Raw genomic sequence first — 19,358 nt, forward strand, 5'->3', positions numbered from 1 at the left:
GCTTCTGGGCTGCAAACGAATTACCATCGACTACCGGCGCCGACGACGTGCAGGCCATGGTGGTTGGAGGCGTGGTCCTAGACAAGCTGGCATGGAGAGAGAGAGAAAGAAGAGAGAGAATTCACATCGAAGGAGAGAGAGAGGGAGGAAGGAGAGAGAGTGCGTGTTGCAGATCGGGGAGAGAGAAGAGTGGCATACAATGTAAATTATTAATTAGTCTTAGGGAAAAATCAATATTTTATTTTAAATTGGGTTAGTGGGAATTAAAATCTGTTGCTGGGGTAAGTGGAATAACTTTTGCTCATTTTAGGGCTTTGAGTCAAGGACCCCTTTTTATTTGTGAAATTATGGTGTCAGAATCATGGATGTCTACTTCGGAATAATTACCGTCTGGCACGCACTGAGCATGATAGCATTTTCACTAATCAAAGATGATGTCCGGATTAAGATAGGAGGTGGGGAAGCTGTTTCAGATTAAGATAGGTAATGTGTTCAATCTCATTCTCCAGTATCCCGGGAAACACATTGGGCCATCATCGAACTGAGTCCAAGTGAAAATCAGAGACCAACTAATTTTAAGTTGAAATTTGAATTAAATTTATCAGAAGCTGACAATTCCTGAATTTTTTTTCATCTGACCAGGCATATTTGGCTACAAGCAAAAGATGACTTTCAGCCTCACAAATTTTAGAAAAGGGAAGTTGTCAATCAATTAGGCATTGAACCCAAAAGGGAGATGATACACATCCAACTCGTATGTAATGAATCAAGAATTCCAAAATTAGAAGCCATTGTCCTCTCTTTCCTTCTTTTTTCTCATCCTCCACACATGGACTCAGGCAGGAATTTCAACTTCTAAACTACACCCATGGCTTTCTTGAAAAGCCGCGGTCCTTTTTGAACTGTACAAATTCAAAAATAAAATTAACAAGCTTCAAACCCAGAATCCATCGTTCCAAGCACGCTTTCCAAGCAGACCTCCATGCTCACTCATACTTCCTCTTGCTCTGTAGAAAGACGGCTTGCTACGGATGGTTCTCAATGGCCCTGATCTATTGCCATGTCTAATTGGTAAAGATACCCCATTCCCGAACAAACTTGAAACTGAAAACGGTCTGTTTTCCATGTCTTCAAGAGTCCCTGAGCTATACTCCATTGTAATGAATGAAGAGGCTTGCCCGTAATTTAACCGGGGAGTGAGTCCACCAGCGTTCCACCAACTGCTATCAGAAGGGGCAAGATCACATTTAAAGGAGTCCGGGACAGAAGACTCCTTTTGACTATGGCAGTCCCCACCAGTCTCATCCGTGTCATTGTATATCAGCTTTAGAGCCTGCACAACCTCACCCATAAAAGGCCTGTGAGTGACCTCAGGATGAACACACATGGAAGCAATGGCTGCCACTTTAGCCATGTCATTGAAGTCATAAGTTCCAGCTAAGGCAGGATCCACCAACTGCTGCAAACCTTCTCTGCTGGTTAGCAGCGGTCTTGCCCACGTGACCAAATTCTCCTGCCCCTGAGGGTGGGACATGTCAACAGGTTTCCTTCCAGAGAGAAGTTCCAGCAGCACAACTCCATAACTATAAACATCGCTCTTGACGAGTAAGTGCCCTGTCATCGCATATTCTGGGGCAACATACCTGTAAATCCATCACATCCATCAATTGGTCATACTAATACAAGGACTTTTAAATAAATCTTGCCTGAGGCAAATTTCAATTCATTTGGCATGTTTAGTAGTTCGCATAAATCGTTCATTAAAGTTTCCCGATTTCCTGTACCGTGGCATAATATAGCTAACATGGCAACGTGGAGTCTATGCCTATATGTGCCTTACAAAATATTAGATAATTGATCTTCAAAATGAAATCTTAAATCATGTCATGTTATTACCCGAAAGTTCCCATGACCCTTGTAGAGATGTGATGACTTCCTTCAGTTGCTTCCCTAGCCAACCCAAAATCAGAAACCTTGGGAGTGAAGTCATCTTCCAGCAAAACATTACTAGCCTTAAAATCTCGGTGAATAACACGGGGATTAGAATCTTCATGAAGATAGGCTAATCCTCTTGCTGCCCCAAGGGCAATCTTCATCCGTGCGTCCCAGTCAAGAGGGCCCTTTTTCTTGTCAACACCTGGAAAAACAATCATAAAATACATTTCATTTGAATTTAAGACTAATCAATTCCAAGAAACCAAACAAAAAATGAACATCCATGAAGAGAGGGGAAACCAAATAGCTTGTTCAGGCGCTTTGGATAAATAATTGAGAAGGAGATTGATTTTGCTAATTTAGCAAAACAAATTTGAGCCAAAGAAAGAGATCAAAGCTGACAAGATAAAACAAATTTGAGCCAAAGAAAGAGATCAAAGCTGACAAGATACCATACCATGCAAATGAGACTCAACACTGCCATTGCGAATAAGCTCATACACCAAGCTGCGTGCGTGCCCTTCAATACATATACCAATCAGTTTCACAAGATTACGGTGATGTAATCGGCTTAACATCTCAACTTCTGCAATGAATTCACGGTCTCCATTTTGGTTGTTATCCCTTGTAAGCACTTTGACTGCAACTTCACTTCCATCCTCCATAATTCCATGGTAAACACGTCCAAATCCTCCTTCTCCTAGAACCCTTTGAGAACTGAACTTATTTGTTGCTTTCTCAATCTCGGAACGTGGGAATGTTTTAACAGAGAGAATACTGGTAGCCATAGTGGACATTAGGGATACTGAAGTGGAGCTTGCAATGCTACTTGATATCATAGACCCAAAGCCTGCATTATACACAGAAATATCAATCAGTGTACCTATGTACGGTATGCTTAATACAGAACTGAGTTAAAAATTCATATAAGAGTACCAAATTTGCAGCCAAAGAAGGGCAATGATCATGAAATGGAGGAAACATCTTTTCTGTAAACAAACTCTACAAATCTGAACAAGAATAACCAAATCCCACAACTGGAGAACTGATAACTGGCTTGCCAGTCTTAAGTCATGGTACTTTAGTTATCCAGTTTTTCAAAGGTTATCCCAAGACACCATAATATATCGGGAAGAAAAAAGAGTAAGGTCAAGATTAACAAAAACTGGAGATAAAAGGTATTGGCTTTCTGAGCTTTAAGGCAAAAAATTACATGTATACAACTATTTTATCCAATAAATGCTTGAAATTTTTTGATGAACACATGCACTTATGCAATGGTTTATAAATTTATATATGCATATACGCATCGCACGTGACTAGCCTAACAATGAGAACCACAACCTGTATCAGCAACCCTACAAAGTATACTCCTGATGGACAGTGTACGGGGAATAGGAGTGTAAGACCAACGACAATGAAAGAGGATCCTGGTAACTCTGATTATGAAAAGTCACATACTTACCAGATCTTTTATGAATAGATGATTCACGTGCAGGACCGACAGCACTAGATGGTCTTCCAACTTTCCTCCATTTTATGAACACCAAGATTGCTCCAAGAATAACCAGTACGAGTACAAAGGCAGAGAGGGCAATAATGGCAATGGTTCTTATATTCATTCTCTGGTTCTTTCTGGGAAACTCTGCAGTGATAGGGAGGTTTTGAGGACTTCCGGTTGGTCCATTCCCCTTCAAATATGGTGGTGAAGAAGTTATCCCTGATAATAACTGTTTCAGTCTCAACCACAATACATACTGAAATGATAAGCCAAAACATATGAGAGTTGGGGTTGGTACCTGGGTAACTAATGTACAACACTTCATAATTGCCAAAAAGAGTTAGATTGAGAGGCACTTTCTTATGCTTGAATCTGTCATATGTCAGTATCGCAGTGGTATTATCAAACTTCTCTCCTAAAGGAACCAAGTTAATATCCACTACTGTTCTCCCTTGATTTTGACTATCAGCACTTGCACCCATTATTATTACTTGGCTTTGTGCCAAATACGTGCCCTCAGCAACCTCAATCTCCAACTCACTCATTACTGGAAAAATAGAATAAGGAGCTATATCCAGTAAAAGTCTGACTTTCATGGGAAATACACAACCACAAGGTGAACCAAATGGAGATGCAGTAAGTGGCTCCACACAAAGTTGATCACAACCTGCGAAAAGTACCATGACAAAGAAGTAACTAACAAGCCACTCCACAGGAGATAAAATATATGAGATGAAAAAGGTTTTTTCGTGACCATAGTTAAACAAACAATATCTTCAGGTTTCCAAGAATCTGAGTCCTTTTTTTTTTAGCAGAAGCTGTGCCAGAAGTTGGACAAGCTACCCCTCTAACCCAAGATATGGTAAGTTCAAGCCAAGCCTCAAACTCATCTTGCCAAGTAACTTTACAGACCATTATTTATTTTATTTTTAGTTGCTAACAGAACAAATTAAACCGCACTAAATAATTGCCTCAGCAGAGGAGTGGTTATGAGGGACTAGATGATTAGATTACAGATATAAGCAAGGTAGCATCCAACTAGCCAAATAAAGGTTCTTGGCATCCAAGGCAAAAAAAAATTAGATTAAATAATTTGGTTTGAAATGCATCAAAAGTTAGCATATATTGATTGAGTAGATGTAATACAGATGACTGGCCCCTGAAATTGACAGATTTGGAGCCCTATATTATTACCTGGGTCTTTTGACGGGGCAGGAGCAACAGCATGGGGTCTGCCTTTCCCACGATGATGATGATGATGATGATGACGGAGTGGTGGTGAAGGCAAACTGCTGGGAGCTGAAATTGAAAATTTAACATCAAGATCAGGCCACAGAACTGGAATATCAGTGCACTAGTATTTTTAAGGTGATATATACCTAGATGAACTGGAGAAGGTGCAGGTGCAGGTGCAAGGGATGTTGAAGAAGGCTTGGTCATTCGTGTTTTCGATAGTTTTGAAGAAGCAAATGGAAAACTCATCAAAATTGACCTTGCTGCAAATGGTAGTACAACGATGCATATATATATCATCCATAATAATATCCATAGCTATAAAAAGAAGTAAATTTAACCGAATGGGGACACATAAACAAACACTCTGGGAAATGAATTGCAGCATTGATTTTCAACCAGAGTTTTTCAAGTGTATTGACAACATTTCCAATATATCAGTTCAAGAAAGTTCATTTACATCCCAGTGACACTGTAACTTGTCCAGATTAAGACTGACCCTGTCAGGTGAACTATACACAAACACTAGCTCACTTACCGCGCTCCAGTGCGAAACCTCTCAAAGTTAATGGCCGATTTGAAATCTGAGGAGTTAGTGACAATTGCCCTGAAATTATAAGAAAGCAAATAAGTTAGTTTTTCTTGATATACTCCGGCTGCTCGTTAGTAACATCTAGCATCAAAAATAAAAAAATAATTCAAGCACAGTTTGACTAAAAATGTGCAATATAAAATTCACAATTTCCTTTCCTTCTGTTTTTTCCCACCAGAAGCCATCGAAGAACTGAACAGAAATCCAAAAATTCAAATCCAGATACTAAAAACAGAAAGCTTTACCTGAGCAATAGGAAACCAAGTTGAGCTGGAGAAGAACAAAAGGAAGAAGAAGCAGAATCGGAGTACGCATTGTCTCTAAAATCCACAGCAATCATTCTCAGAAGCAGCCAGCTCCGAGCTGGAGAGTGTTGTCAGAGTTCGGCCGGAAAATTCCACACTGTCGGTGAAGCAGCAGCGGCCGGCGGCGAGCCTCTTCACGGCATTTCAAGACTAAGCAGATGAATTTCATGGTTTGGCGAGCTCGAACAAAGAGTGGAGAGTGAGGAGTGAAGCTTAGCGGCGACTAAACCCTAGGAGAGAGAAGAAGAGGCGGACATTGCGGGGTCGGTGGGGGGCTCTTGCAGATCCATGAAACGCGGTAAAAGATCTAGCAAAGCGTTTTGTTTTAGAGAGAGAAAATGTGGGTGGTTTTAGAGAGAGAGAAAGGAATTGAGGGAGAGGTGAGATCTTGATTCTTCTTGAGGTTGAAGAAGAAGAAGAATGAGAGAAAGGGGAGAGTGAGGTGAGGGGACTTTATTGCTGCTGTCTCTGTGTGTGTGTGTAGCTCCAGCAAGACTGGGTTTTTTTGGTAGGGGCGGTCTGATCCACGCGCCAAGAGAGCGAGTGTGGTGGGGAGGGGGGCCCACCGAAACGCCAGGGGCACGGCCGTTTCGTATCCCAGTTGGGGGAGCTGGGAACCGTTTTTCTGTTCTGTTTTGCTAAACGTTAATTTTGAATTTTGTTTTTCAGATGTGGATATAGATTCTGGAATAATTTAAATATAGAAAACTATAGGGGTCAATGGGTTTTAAGTGTTTAACTATCACATCTCACCCCCAATTGGAAATTTTTTGTTAGTTAACCATGAATTTTGAATTTCAAAATGGACTATTTGGTAAGGATTTAATCATGTATCACATTTTCGTCCAGTTTGGAAACTATCCTAGAAAATAGGAAACATAATGGAATATTTCGGGTCTTTAGCTTCTACCTTGATGATTTTGATATAGTTGACATTATGTTCATGCTCGTTCATATAATTTGGAAACTAATTTTGTACCCTCATTAGATGGTTAATCCCCCGTATCAATTTTTTATTTTTTTCTTTTTTGAGAAGAATCCCCTTATCAATTTTCTCAATAAACTTGAAATTTGGTTAATGTCTTTCTAACATTGTATGAGAACATATAAGACGAGGATAAAGTTGTCATTATGAAATCTCAATATATATTTAAAACTAAACTCTCATATTTATATTTAAAACTAAACTCTCATATTCTTGGGAATGAAATCCTCTGTCCTGAAATCCCGTATCCCCATTGTGTCACTACTCTAATATGACGACACCTGTCCTTAACCTTAACAGAGTTTTAACGCTGTTAATTGTCGTTTTAATAATCAGTTTTTTCTTTTAATAAATAAATAAAAAAATTTGCTGATTACGAAGAACACAAAAACATGTTGGACTCTACGTCTTCCCCTGGTCCTCCTCCCTATCTATCAGTATTCTTCTTTTCTTCTTCTTTCTCTGCACGCCGAAACAAACCCAGCATCTTTCTTCCATCATCCAACAACATTGCTGCAGACTTTTAAAATCTAATCTTGTTCTTCGTCTTATGGTTTTGGTTGCTATTTGAGTGACTGACTGACTCTGTTTTCAAAGGTACTTACATCTCCTCTTTGCCATGGTTTTATTTTCTTTTTACTCGCTGCAATGCATATAGGCTTCTTCTCTCTTAGTGACTGACTACAATGCATATATACTCGCTGCATGACTTTCTCTTCTGTACTGATATTCATTTATTCTTATTTTGTTAAATGCAGCTCATGGACTTAGAAGATAATTGCAAAGAGGATGAAATTCAAACAAACTCACGTCGAAAGTTGGATTTTGAAAATGGAACTGACATGAACACTTGTGTGGAAGATGAAAGTCTGGAAGAAAAGGTGACAGAATTGAGACATGTTGAAGGTAATGAAAAAGTAGATTATGTTCATTCCAAAATTAGGAAAGAGTTGATTCCAATAATTGTAATGGAGTTTGACACAGAAAATGATGCATGTAGTTTTTACAATGCATATGCATATGGTGTTGGATTTTCTGTTAGAAGATTTAAATTTCATAAAGACAAAAGTGGCAAGTTTCTTGATAGGTTTTTTGTTTGCTCAGCTGAAGGCAAGCGTGATAGTGAAAAAGATCAACAATCTCTTAATGTCAAAGCTCATCGTGCTGAGACACGATTTGGTTGTTTAGCAAGGATGAAAATTAAGATTTGGAAGGCTAGTGGCAGATATCATGTTATTGAATTTGTTTCTGAGCATAATGGCCATGAGACTTCAAGTCCTTCTAAGAGCTATTTTTTTAGGTCTCATAGGAGTGTAAATACTGCACAAATAGCTTAGGTAGATATGGCTTATGATTCAGGAATTCCTCCTAAGGCTACGTTTGAATTTTTGAGCAGACAAGCCGGGGGACGTGAAAGTCTTGGATTTATTCCTGAAGATTATAACAATTATTTGCGGTCTAAGAGAACAAGGCAAATGATGGTTGGAGATATAGGTGGTGAGCTAGAGTATTTACAGAAAAAGCAATTGAGTGATCCTAATTTTTTGTGGCTGTTTCATACATTTAGCAGGGCTATGTCAGGAAAGAAGTCAAAAACTATTCTTACTGATCAAGACGCAGCAATGGCGAAAGCATTAACTTCACAATAGCCAGAAGCATGTCATTGTTTATGTATTATGAGGATGAAGATGATTTTTTAAATGCTTGGAAGGTGATGCTTGAAAAGTATGATCTCATGGAGAATGATTGGTTAAAGAGATTATTTAATCTTAAGGAGAAATGGGCATTAGTTTATGGCCGAGAAACCTTTTCTAGAGATATTACTACAACCCAACGTAGTGAAAGCATGAATGGTTCTTTGAAGAAATATGTCAATTATCGATATCACTTGCTGCAATTTTTTCATCATTTTGAAAGGTTGGTTGAAGATCGTCGTTACAAAGAGTTGAGGGCTGATTTTAAGGCAAGTCAAAGTTTCCCTACAATTTCATTTCCAATAAAAACATGAGGGGTCGTGACCACTTACCCAATTTTAGCTCAAAAATTGCCCACTTACTCCACCAAGAGTTTTTTAACCCAATTTACCCAATCTAACAGTGTTTGACAATATTGCCCTCATTTTAATTAACAAATTACACTCATATGTCTCTCTCCTCCTCCTCTCCCCCCCTCTCTCTCTCTCTCTCTCTCTCTCTCTCTAAGCCACCACGCCTACCACTCCACCATCGATGTCGGCCTCCACCGTCGCCGCTCTGTCCCACAGTCGAACCACCAGAGGATGACGCCTTCCAACTCCACGATCCCAACCCCTCTAGGCTTCACCGGTTTTGTTCGTCAGATGTCCGAGAAACTCTCCAAGCCGGAATTGGGTCTGGGCTTCGCCAGTTTTGTTTGTCAGATGTACGGGAAGCTCTGAAGCTCCAAGCCGGAATAGAGTTTGGGCTTCGCTTGCAGGTCTCGGACGACATCAAAACTGTGGTCTATTGGGGGGCAATAGACAGATTATTGCCCCCCAATAATTTCTTAACTGTGGTTAATCAATCATTGAAATTAGAGTTTTGATAAGTCTTATGTTGTTTTGAGTTTATTAAAGTACAATAATCTATCAATGATAGAAACTGGTGATTTTTGGGGTGGTCTATTGGGAGGCAATAGACAGATTATTGCCCTGCAATAATGTCTTAATTGTGGTTCATTTATTACAGGTCATTTCAACAAAATGCTGCTAGATTCATTAACCAACATAATTAGGTTTATTAGGGGGTCATAAAAAGTTTATTTCCCCCCAATAATTTTTTTATAGATGGTCAGAAGTAACTCAGTTTGGTTTTGAATTAGTTTACCAAAGTACAGGTATTCAAATTCAATACTTGGTGAATTTAAGTCCACAACGAATTGGCTTTTTTTCACACTCTCCACTTCACCTGAACCGCTTCACCCTAGGCCTCCTGGGTGGCCTCTTAATAAGAATAAATGCACCTAACAACAAAAGGATCACCCATATTCATGCAAAAAATAACAAAACAAATATATTATTGCCTCGCAATAAACAGATTATTGCCCCGCAATAAACAGATTATTGCCGCCCAATAATATATCAGAAATACCAAAACACATTAGAAGCAGTCTTTAACACATAGGAAAATATCACTGAACACAATTATAGAGACTTTATAACAATTAAGACACATTATTTCCCCCCAGTAGGAAGATTATTGCCCCCCAATAATCTCGACTCTGGTTGACGATTTTGCCCACAAATCCAGTCATTTTGCAACAATTCCGATTGACTGTTTGCCTTCATACTGATTTGACTCCGATTGCAATGACTCCGGTTGCAGCCTGGGACCAGAGATACAATCAAGTTGCGATTTCCGTGATGATTAGTCGCCGGCGAGAGAGACATAAGCAAATCGAAGACGTACCCGATTCTACTGGCGATCGTCTATTCCTTCAGAAGGTCCAACCCGGCCTCGCTAAGCTTCTCAGCGACAAGGACCGTCGGCTTGGTGTCGAGCCTGGCTGCGGAGAGCACGACGACGAGTTTCGGCGCGGCAATGGCTAGAGCCGGCGTCGTGGGTGACCTGTTGGAGGGATGGAGGGAGGGAGAGAGAGATCCGACGTCGTCTGGAGAGAGAGAGAGAGAGAGAGAGAGAGAGAGAGAGAGAGAGAGAGAGAGAGAGAGAGAGAGAGAGAGAGAGAGAGAGAGAGAGAGAGAGAGAGAGAGAGTTCTCTCTCTAAGTGAGAAAGAAGGAGAGGGCAAAAAAGTCCCAAAAAAAAAAGAATTAATTGGGTATTAGGGAAATAATCTCTTAGAGTGTTTTGGGTAAATGAGGTTAAAAAAAAGTTAGTGGAGCAAGTGGACAATTTAGTGGCTAAAATTGGGTAAATGATCATTTCCCCAAAATATTAAGGCATGCAGCAAAAGTCTACACCCCAGCAGTTTTAAAAAAGTTTCAATATGAGCTATGTAAAGCTCATGATTGTGCATTGAGCTTTATTGATGAGGTTGGAACAGTGAGCAGTTATCATATCGTCCCCCGTGGAAAGTCTTGGCACCATAGAGTTACATTTAATTCAACAAGTGATATTGTTCAGTGCAGTTGTAAGAAGTTCCAGTTTGCAGGAATCTTGTGTGCTTATGCTTTGAAGGTTCTTTCAACAAGAAATATTAAGAAAATTCCATCTCAATACATCTTGAAGAGGTGGACAAAATCTGTTAAGGAGGGTAAAAGGCCATATTTATCTTGCCAAAATACAAGTGAAATAGACCCAAAGGCAGAAATTGTAAGACGTTATCGAGATATTTGTCGATTGAATACTCAGATAACAACAAGAGCTTTAGGGTCTAAAAGAGCCTATGAACTTGTTCTATCTAGATTGGACAGCATACAAGAAGATGTGGATACATGTTTGAAAGAAGAAGCCGAGGAAAACTCTACTAAACTGATTTCACCTACCACCAACAATGCATCAAAGCTTAATGATGTGGTGTGTGTTAATGATCAAGTTAAAGAGATTAAAGTTAAAGAGAAAGTTAAAGGTATTGGTTGTTCACAACTAGGCGTAAAACTGCTATAGAGAAGCTAACTATGGAAAAGAGGAGAAGACTTGAAAATAAAGATATGAACTCTTCATCTGTTGATTCCAAAACTGCATCTACAATGCAATGTCCTTTTATGACTCAAAGAGGAGAAGACTTGAAAATAAAGACATGAACTCTTCATCTGTTGCTTCCAAAACTGCATCTACAATGCAATGTCCTTCTATGATGCAAAGTGTTTCAGCGACACAACATGCTTCTTCTACACAGCCTCTTCTACCTCTTTCTATGCAAAGGGTTTCTAATGTGCAACTTACCTTGCCTCTGTCACAACCTATCCTACCTTCAGCACCCTTATTGCAATCGGTATTGTAATTTTTATTCGTTATTGCTTTTATTTTTCTTTTACTTTCAGTAATAATTCTCCCTCTTATATATATTTATTTATTTTTACATGTTAGGAACCTAATTGTCGTAAGTTAACAATGGACATGCCCATTAAAGAGAGAGAATTGGCTCAGCCTCCATTTATGCAGGTATTGATGATTTTCTTGCAAGGATTCTCTCCAATATTTTTGATGTTAGCTCTTCCTAGTGCAAGTTTCATGATCTGATTAATGTAGTTTAATCTTTACTGTATGTCTGCCTTGCATCAATTCCATTTCACAGAAGCTTTTCAGTGGCAATAGTTTAGGCATGAATTTTCAAGCTAACAAGCCTCAACTAATGCCTTTTGCACCACAAGTTCATTTTCCCCAGGAATTATCGCATTAGACTAAAAGTAAGAAGTTCTTACATATTTACTTGTATTATTGATGTATTCATGTCTATCTATATTCTAGTAACAAAATTTGGGAGTCTACAATACTATAAGCAATTATCAGAAATTGCTCCAGGTAACTATTACCCCTTCAGTAATTTAATTGAAATGTTGTGGTATTATTTTTGTTTAATAAAAATACATGTGCATGTTGTATGAGTGCAGAGACAATCCAAAGTAGCAGTAAGCATGGAGAATGGCCAGATAGCTGAGGTTGGGGAGTGGTTACAATTTTGCAAGCATAATTGAAGCTTAGAGCATGTTGCACTGATTTTCTAGTTGAACAAGTGTTGTTTGTTCCCTTCTAATTTTGGGAATAATATTTCAGTACATTTGAACTGAATTTCCATCCATTTTGTGCAACTTAAATTTGAAAATGGAATGCTTTTATCTTCTTATGGGATTAAACATTATGAGATGAATGATTCAGGACTGAGAATTCAATTGCATTGACACTATGGCTTAGTTTGGGATTGATTCTTGAGGTGCTTTTGGGGCTGCTTCTGCTTTTGGGTCAAGAATATAGTGTTTGGTAAAATCTGCAATAGCTGCTTTGGGACATAAGCGCTTCTCCTCACAGCTGAATCTGAGAAGCTACAATTTGTAGCTTTTGAAAAATGGCTTTGGGAAAACACGGAGCATCAACAGTAAACAGTTTAATGAAATTTATCTAACTGCCAATTCTGTCCTCCTCCTTTTCAGAAAATTACATTGAAACAGAAAGCCCCATCGCGAGGCAGACGTCTCATTCCGCGTCTCCTCCTTCTTCTTCTTCTTCTTCTTCTTCTTCTTCTTCTTCTTCTTCTTCTTCTTCCGTGTTTGGACTCTCAGATCGCCTTCTTCCTCAACTCGTCACGACCTCCTTCAATTCGTGGATTGTCGCTGCCTTCCTCTACGCCTTCTTCTTCAGCTTGTTGTGGATTGTCGCCGCCTTCCTCTGCGCCATCTTCTTCAGGTTGTCGTGGATCCTCGCCGGGCCTTCCCCTGCGCCTTCTTCTTCAGCTCGTCGCTGGTGATCTCCTTCAATTCATGGATTCTCGTCACTGAAAGGTTCAGCTTGCTCTCTTTACCTTACTCTTTCAGATTCTTTTTTTTTTATTCGTACTCATGGCATTTTTTTTTTCTTTCTGGAATCAAATCTATGGTGTATTCATTGACTTGGGTTTGGTTCAAAACATTTAGGGATCAGATATCAAAGGTTGGCCTTCTTTTGATTCAAAAGAAAAACAGCTTGTCTTAGTGGAAATCTCTTTGATTAATTAGGCTATGGAAAAACAGTTTGTTGCCCCACCTCTGCCACCGCGTTTGCCTCACGGTATTTCAATTACTTTTTTTTCGATTGAGTTTCAAAATAGTAAGTTTTTGGACTCTCTTGTTTGGGATTTTTGTTTTGTTGAATTTTGGGTTGTTGGTTCAGAAATAGATTTGGGGCCATTTCTAATTTTTGCAATCTCATCCATTTTGGTGACAAGAGATGGGTGTTGAGTGAGCTGGGCAGAGGCACCATAGGCATCGTTCTCAAGCGTGTGACCTTCACGTCACCTGCATCAAAATCGGTTCTGTCTCTCTATCCATTTTCTTCTTTCTATTTCAATTTTTGATGACTCAAAACTGAAAAAAGATGTATTTCTCTTTAATAAAACTTTATTAAATATGGTTAAAATAGATGAAACTGAAGAATAAGACTATTGCATGTACTTGGATATGGATTTTTCATTCGTAATGGTTCCATGATTGATGCTTTTAGTTAATTACTTGTTTTATATGACAACAATTTGCAGATCTGAAGTTGAATACAAATGGTGGTACTATGTCTCCCTTTGATTATGGATTTTTGTTCTTGATGATGGTGCATAGGTACTTCACCCTTTAGCCTTTTCCTTTCATTACAATTGATAATTGATCATTGCTTCTGGAATATGACTCACTATGTTATACCAATACTATTATTAAGCTTTTTGAGCTGAATCTTTATTCCTAACAAGTTGATTTAGACTGGGTACGTAACTATAAACAATATAAGTTCTTGTGAAAAGTTGGTACTCTTGGACGACCCATAGCAGAATCTTTCACAGGTTGGGGAATCTTGGTTTGTCCTATGGTACTTTTCCTTGTAGCTCTAATTTTGTCTATTTTCTTATATGTATATATATATATATATATATATTTTTTTTTTTTTTTTTTTTCTATTGGCTCTTTGTGGTTGAAGTTCATACCCTGGTATTATTAGTTTCTTTTCGTATATATAGCTCAAGATATAAGAAACCACCTCTGTTCCTCTACTGTAATTGGTAAAGCTCAAGTTGACTTTTTTGATTTATTGGTATTGTTTTTGTCTTAAACATGTATTACAATGCTAGTATTGATCCCAAAATGAGTGGAGACCTAGTAGCTGCTCAGGTTGTCAAGCAATCAGGTCAAGCTTTTAATTTAGTTCTTTTATTCAATATCCCATGAAGAAGTTCACATTTTTGTTTGAAGATTTTGAATTATAGTGCTTTATGACCAGGGAGGCAATGGTAATCTTGAAACTTTGTTGAATGAGTTTAGGTACCCAAGCGTTTCACACAATTGACACTTTATGTTGGATATAATTCTTAGGGTCTGCTTATGACATCTTTGGTTTTTGTTATGTTTTATTTGTTGTAATTAAAAAGGGGAAAGTGGAGAACATAAGAGAGATAGTAGAGAGATGAGCCTTTGGTAATTATTAGTTTATATTGTCAATTGTGGGCTGTGTCTTGTTTCGATTCAGCAATTACTTAATTATGGTGTTTCACCAATGTACATGATATACTTACTGTATTGCTGGTTGGTTGTTACACAGGGAGCTAACGAACAAAATATACTTATTTGAAGATGTAATTGCAATTGGCGCAACAAGATTCAGCGCAACATACAGGTGCATGAAGCTATCTAAATTGTGTTTTGCTGCTCTTCTCCTCAAAAGCTTTAATAGTTTCTCATTTTCATTATTTCTTCGAACATTATAATTTGGATGCAAGAACTTGTACCCTGTCCCAATGTAGTATCTTTGATAATGTAAGGGATACTCTTCCTTTTATGATTGTGGTGGATGGTTAGATTGTACATTTGTTTGTCTGGTCTGGTAACCTCCATGAATATAATGATTTATTTATGCTTTCCCTACAATTGAACAGGGAATTTCTGTCACTGCAATGGGAACATATAACCTGAAGGATTCATGGTGGTCCAGAATGAGGAGATCTAATTCCCTTTAAATTCACTCCCAGATAAGTGGTGAAGTGACTCAACATCAAAAGTTTTGGATCTGCTTTAGAGAAGTAACATAGTAGTTTTATTTTTTATTTTATTAAGATTTGTATCAATAGTACACAAGGTAGGAAAACTTGTTGGCTGAGACAATGCAATAGGTGTGTAATTTTATGAATGCCACATTGTGTTTTGATTGTTTTTAGATTATTAATGAAAATTATGCACTTACGATCAAAGATTTGAGGACTGATTATTGTATTTTCATGTTATAGTCAGTGTATTGTAAACATTAATGTGAAAAGTACAAGACGGTCTGGAATGCTATTAGATAATGAACAATAGCATTTAAAGAAACGCTATGGATTATTTAAGCATAGCAATTGACTAAATGCTATGGAAAGTCTAACAATAGCGTTTGTGAAGTGCTATTGAAGCCTATACAATAGCGCTTCCAAAACGCTATGGATGTTGAATTTTCTATAGCGTTTGCAGAAACGCTATGACAGACCTTGGATCTATTATAGCTCGAGCAGACATAGCGTTTACTAAAACGCTGTGGTATCCTACGATAGCGTTTTTTGAGCGCTATGAATGAAAGTTTATGGTGTAGTGTTAGTACAACTTTTTTCATAAAGATGAGTGACAATTCATATGGTTTAAGCTTTAGAAACTCAGTTCATATGTTAACTGGAAGTAGATGAACCTCTAATAACTTATTTTACTAAGATCAATCATTTCTTATAATTTTTAATTTCAGGAAAATACTATGTGGTGGATGTAGGATATCCACAAATGAAGGGTTATTTAGGACCATATAAAGGTGAGTGGTACCACCTTCCACATTTTCGTAGAGGTGATGAACCGACCAGTCATAAAGAAATATTCAATCATGCACATTCTTCACTCAGGGGTGTTATTGAGCGCACTTTTGGGGTATGGAAAAAGAAATGGAGTATTTTACGTGATATGTCCACATTTTCCTTATGAAAAACAAGTGAAGATAGTTGTTGTTACTATGGCTCTTCATAATTACATAAGAAGATATGCTCAACGAGATATTGGTTTTGATGAAAGTGGAAATTACTCAAGTGAAGAGACTAGTGAAGAGCTGAAGGATAATCAACATGATGGAGATGGTCCAGGAAGACAAGAAATGGAGGTGTTAAGAAATGCAATTGCACAAAGTCTAATGAATGCATCTACTGAGCATTTAGTTGCAAATTTCAAGTGACTTTAATATATTTTGTGTAATGGTTCACTTTGAACTATGGTCAGAAAATTAATCCAAATATTCTAGATGAGATTTTGTGTAATAGTAAAACATAATATGCATATTGAAGGGTTTAAAGTAAATATTTTATTATGTCCAACCAAGGGTACAAGAATAATACATGAGAATAAAATTTATTTGGTATGGTTACATAATCAAAAAACAAAATTATGTATTTTAGTAGCATATCTTAGCATGTATGACCATTTTGGTAATTATACTCAGTCAAAGCACTTTTGCCGTGTAATTTACCAAACACCTAGAAATTGCTTTTGGACCTCACAGCACTTTTAAAAATAGTTTACCAAACACCTCAGCTGCTTCTCCTCACAGCAAGTTCGGAAGTGTTTCCTCTCACAGCAAGTTCGGAAGTGCTTCCTCACACAGCACAGCAATCCCAAACTAAGCCTATATAAGCTCATGATTTTGACTTGCCTAATAAAAAGACCAAATGATCAGATGGTTTGTCAAATGATTTGTAGAGACGATGAATTCCCAATATCTACGTCTCTTTGTAATGAGAAACTAAAAGAGTTAAAGAAGAGACCAGTTTGTCATCATTTGTAACCAAGAAACTAATCAACATAATAAGAAAAAATGAACCAAAGCCGAAGTATCACTTCCAACATTCTTCATTAGCCTTATGTCGAACACCTAAAGTGCACTTCAACATCCTAACAATTTCAATCAAAACATGTAAAAACCATGATTCTTAATACATAAAAAATATGCCCAATAGCTCAGTACACAATTGAACACAACAATTTCAATCCAATATGTAATTATTCATCTATATCAAAACTTCTGACATTTAAATAAATGCCTCCATTGCAACTACTAGTCCACCAAAATCCTATATTCTTCTTGTTTGCCACAACACATCTCTGTAGTGCATCCTCCTCTTCGTCGCACTAAATCACCTTTTCAGTTTCCTCCCATCGCAATCGTATCCCTATCCTTGTCCTCCTTTGGCGAGGCCAAAAGAGACAGCGAATACAAATTAAAATGGGTGTCCAACTAGAAGAATATCAGTACTGAAGAGAAAGTCATGCAGCGAGTATATATGCATTGCAGTCAGTCACTAAGAGAGAAGAAGCCTATATGCATTGCATCGAGTAAAAAGAAAACAAAACCATGGCAAAGAGGAGATGTAAGTACCTTTGAAAACAGAGTCAATCAGTCACTCAAATAGCAACCAAAACCATAAAACGAAGAACAAGATTAGATTTTAAAAGTTTGCAGCAATGTTGTTGGATGATGGAAGAAAGAGGGGTTTGTTTCGGCGTGCAGAGAAAGAAGAAGAAAAGAAGAATACTGATAGACAGGGAGGAGGACCAGGGGAAGACGTAGAGTCCAACATGTTCTTGTGTTCTTCGTAATCAGCAAATTTTTTTATTTTTTTATCAAAAGATAAAACTGATTATTAAAAAGATGATTAACAACGTTAAAACTCTGTTAAGGTTAAGGACAGGTGTCGTCATATTAGAGTACGTAGTGACACAATGGGGATAGGGGATTTCGGGACAGAGGATTTCATTCCATATTCTTGTAGGGACTCCACATCTTGTATTTTATTGCAATAACAACTTTTTACACTCATGGGGTGAACCCAATATATCTTATGCATATGCCTTCTTGCATTGTAATACGCGAGATATATCACAACGTGCTCATAATTAGAGTTTAAAGCATATACTTTTACTTATACCCTGTACTTTTCTTTTTTTGATCACATGAAAACTAGTGTGCGAGTCTAATTTAGAACCTCTTACTTATAAACTAGTGTGTGAGCTAGAATATTGGCTTCTTCATTTGACTTCATATTCAACGACTATTCAATAGGGTATAGAACGGGGTGACTCCTCTTGGTTCCACCTCTAAATGTAATAGGTGTCCTTGGACATTGTGTTGTAGTAGAGTGAGGTTCTAAACCAGGGTGGTTTTTTAGGTGTTAGTGATTCAAGCCTAAGATGATGGAGTAGTGTATGGGGATATGCGCATGCACAAGGATTCATGTTAGCCCCTTCATCTTCTCTAATTGCTTTGCGGTGCCTGACTTGTAAGCATGTCACTTTGCGGGTGGAAGGTAACGGCAGTAGTGGTGGTGGTCGATGACAAGCAGCGAGGTTGAGGGTGGGCTAGGGAAACGATCCCAATCCATCTCTTTGTTAGTCATCCCGTGATGACGTCTAATTGGGCAACTAGAGTGGGGGTCTGGCCTACCATGTGGCGAGTTGAGCAACCAATATATTTATTGAGGGAGCCGGCTGCCTACATTCAGTTGCAAGGTTGGTTTTATGGGTTTGGGTTATTGTCTTTCAAACCCTAGCCCACTACTCTACAATAAGGTATGGGTTGGACATGTGTAACACCCTAAACCCGAATTTGTATGAAAATAATCTGAATTTTATGGTGGATAAGAAAATTTTACCGTAAAACACCAATTCATTTAGAACTCAATTGAACTAAAAACCAACTATACAAGGCATAGAGCTTGACGAGAAAATCAATTTTTATACCTTATACACCACCAACAGTGACCATAGTTGCCTAAAAACGTAGACGGACAGCCGGAAAGCCCAAAGCTTTCGAGTTTCGATTCTCCTCCTTAAACTGTCGGTTGGGCAAGACGATACCAAAAATAGATCATTAAAGGAGAGACGAGCCAAACGACACCCGTGCCACACTACATCGTGGCCGAACGGCGGATTTCCAATCATTGCGGGTCGTCAGGTTGAGAGAATGAGTCAAGAGAGTCAAATCGTGATTTGACTTGGTATTTATATAGTTCCCATTTAACTGGTTTTCAAAGGCCCTGATCAAGCGTTGGATAATTCTATGGTCCAGATTGCACCACACAAATTTCTTCTTCCTTAAAATAATTTCTTTAATTTCAAAACTTCTGAAAAATCATAATAAATAGCTCGGGTGTCCGAA

The 19,358-nt window shown here is 38.2% G+C and overlaps 2 protein-coding genes and 1 long non-coding RNA gene across 4 annotated transcripts; 2 read left to right on the forward strand and 1 right to left on the reverse strand.

The window, feature by feature from the left end:
• Window positions 1–641: 641 nt before the first annotated feature.
• LOC112174797 (receptor-like serine/threonine-protein kinase ALE2) lies at window positions 642–6,045 on the reverse strand. Of its 2 annotated transcripts, XM_024312610.2 has the most exons (9): window positions 5,507–6,045; window positions 5,208–5,276; window positions 4,816–4,932; window positions 4,631–4,735; window positions 3,735–4,103; window positions 3,401–3,655; window positions 2,393–2,785; window positions 1,897–2,137; window positions 642–1,643 (listed from the first exon to the last, which is right to left on the reverse strand). In XM_024312610.2, the coding sequence occupies exons 1-9, from the start codon at window positions 5,574–5,576 to the stop codon at window positions 935–937; spliced, it is 2,328 nt and encodes a 775-aa protein (XP_024168378.1). In that variant the 5' UTR covers window positions 5,577–6,045; the 3' UTR covers window positions 642–934. The 2 variants fall into 2 exon arrangements, with proteins under 2 accessions (XP_024168378.1, XP_040365093.1); XM_040509159.1 differs by lacking the exon at window positions 4,816–4,932.
• Window positions 6,046–7,303: 1,258 nt separating this feature from the next.
• On the forward strand, window positions 7,304–7,888 carry LOC112171488 (protein FAR1-RELATED SEQUENCE 5-like). The gene has a single exon (XM_024308668.1). It carries the CDS (start codon window positions 7,304–7,306, stop codon window positions 7,886–7,888), a length of 585 nt encoding a protein of 194 aa, XP_024164436.1.
• A 3,660-nt stretch (window positions 7,889–11,548) lies between these two features.
• Window positions 11,549–12,132, forward strand: LOC121050047. Its single transcript, XR_005801662.1, has 3 exons — window positions 11,549–11,630; window positions 11,937–11,990; window positions 12,080–12,132. It is a non-coding gene; the product is annotated as an uncharacterized LOC121050047 (long non-coding RNA).
• The last annotated feature ends 7,226 nt before the right edge of the window (window positions 12,133–19,358 follow it).

Source organism: Rosa chinensis, chromosome 6, assembly GCF_002994745.2.
Source record: "Rosa chinensis cultivar Old Blush chromosome 6, RchiOBHm-V2, whole genome shotgun sequence".
In the NCBI taxonomy this organism is placed as follows: Eukaryota; Viridiplantae; Streptophyta; class Magnoliopsida; order Rosales; family Rosaceae; genus Rosa; species Rosa chinensis.

What these genes read in the sequence shown, in the direction of transcription:
- LOC112171488 (XM_024308668.1), top strand. Translation starts at nt 7,304, where the DNA reads ATGCAGCTCATGGACTTAGAAGATAATTGCAAAGAGGATGAAATTCAA.
- LOC112174797 (XM_024312610.2), bottom strand. Translation starts at nt 5,576, where the DNA reads ATGCGTACTCCGATTCTGCTTCTTCTTCCTTTTGTTCTTCTCCAGCTC. An exon ending in TGCCCCGTCAAAAGACCCAG is followed by an intron (nt 4,104 to 4,630) that starts GTAATAATATAG and finishes TACTTTTCGCAG; the next exon opens with GTTGTGATCAACTTTGTGTG. An exon ending in TGTTGAGTCTCATTTGCATG is followed by an intron (nt 2,138 to 2,392) that starts GTATGGTATCTT and finishes TTGTTTTTCCAG; the next exon opens with GTGTTGACAAGAAAAAGGGC.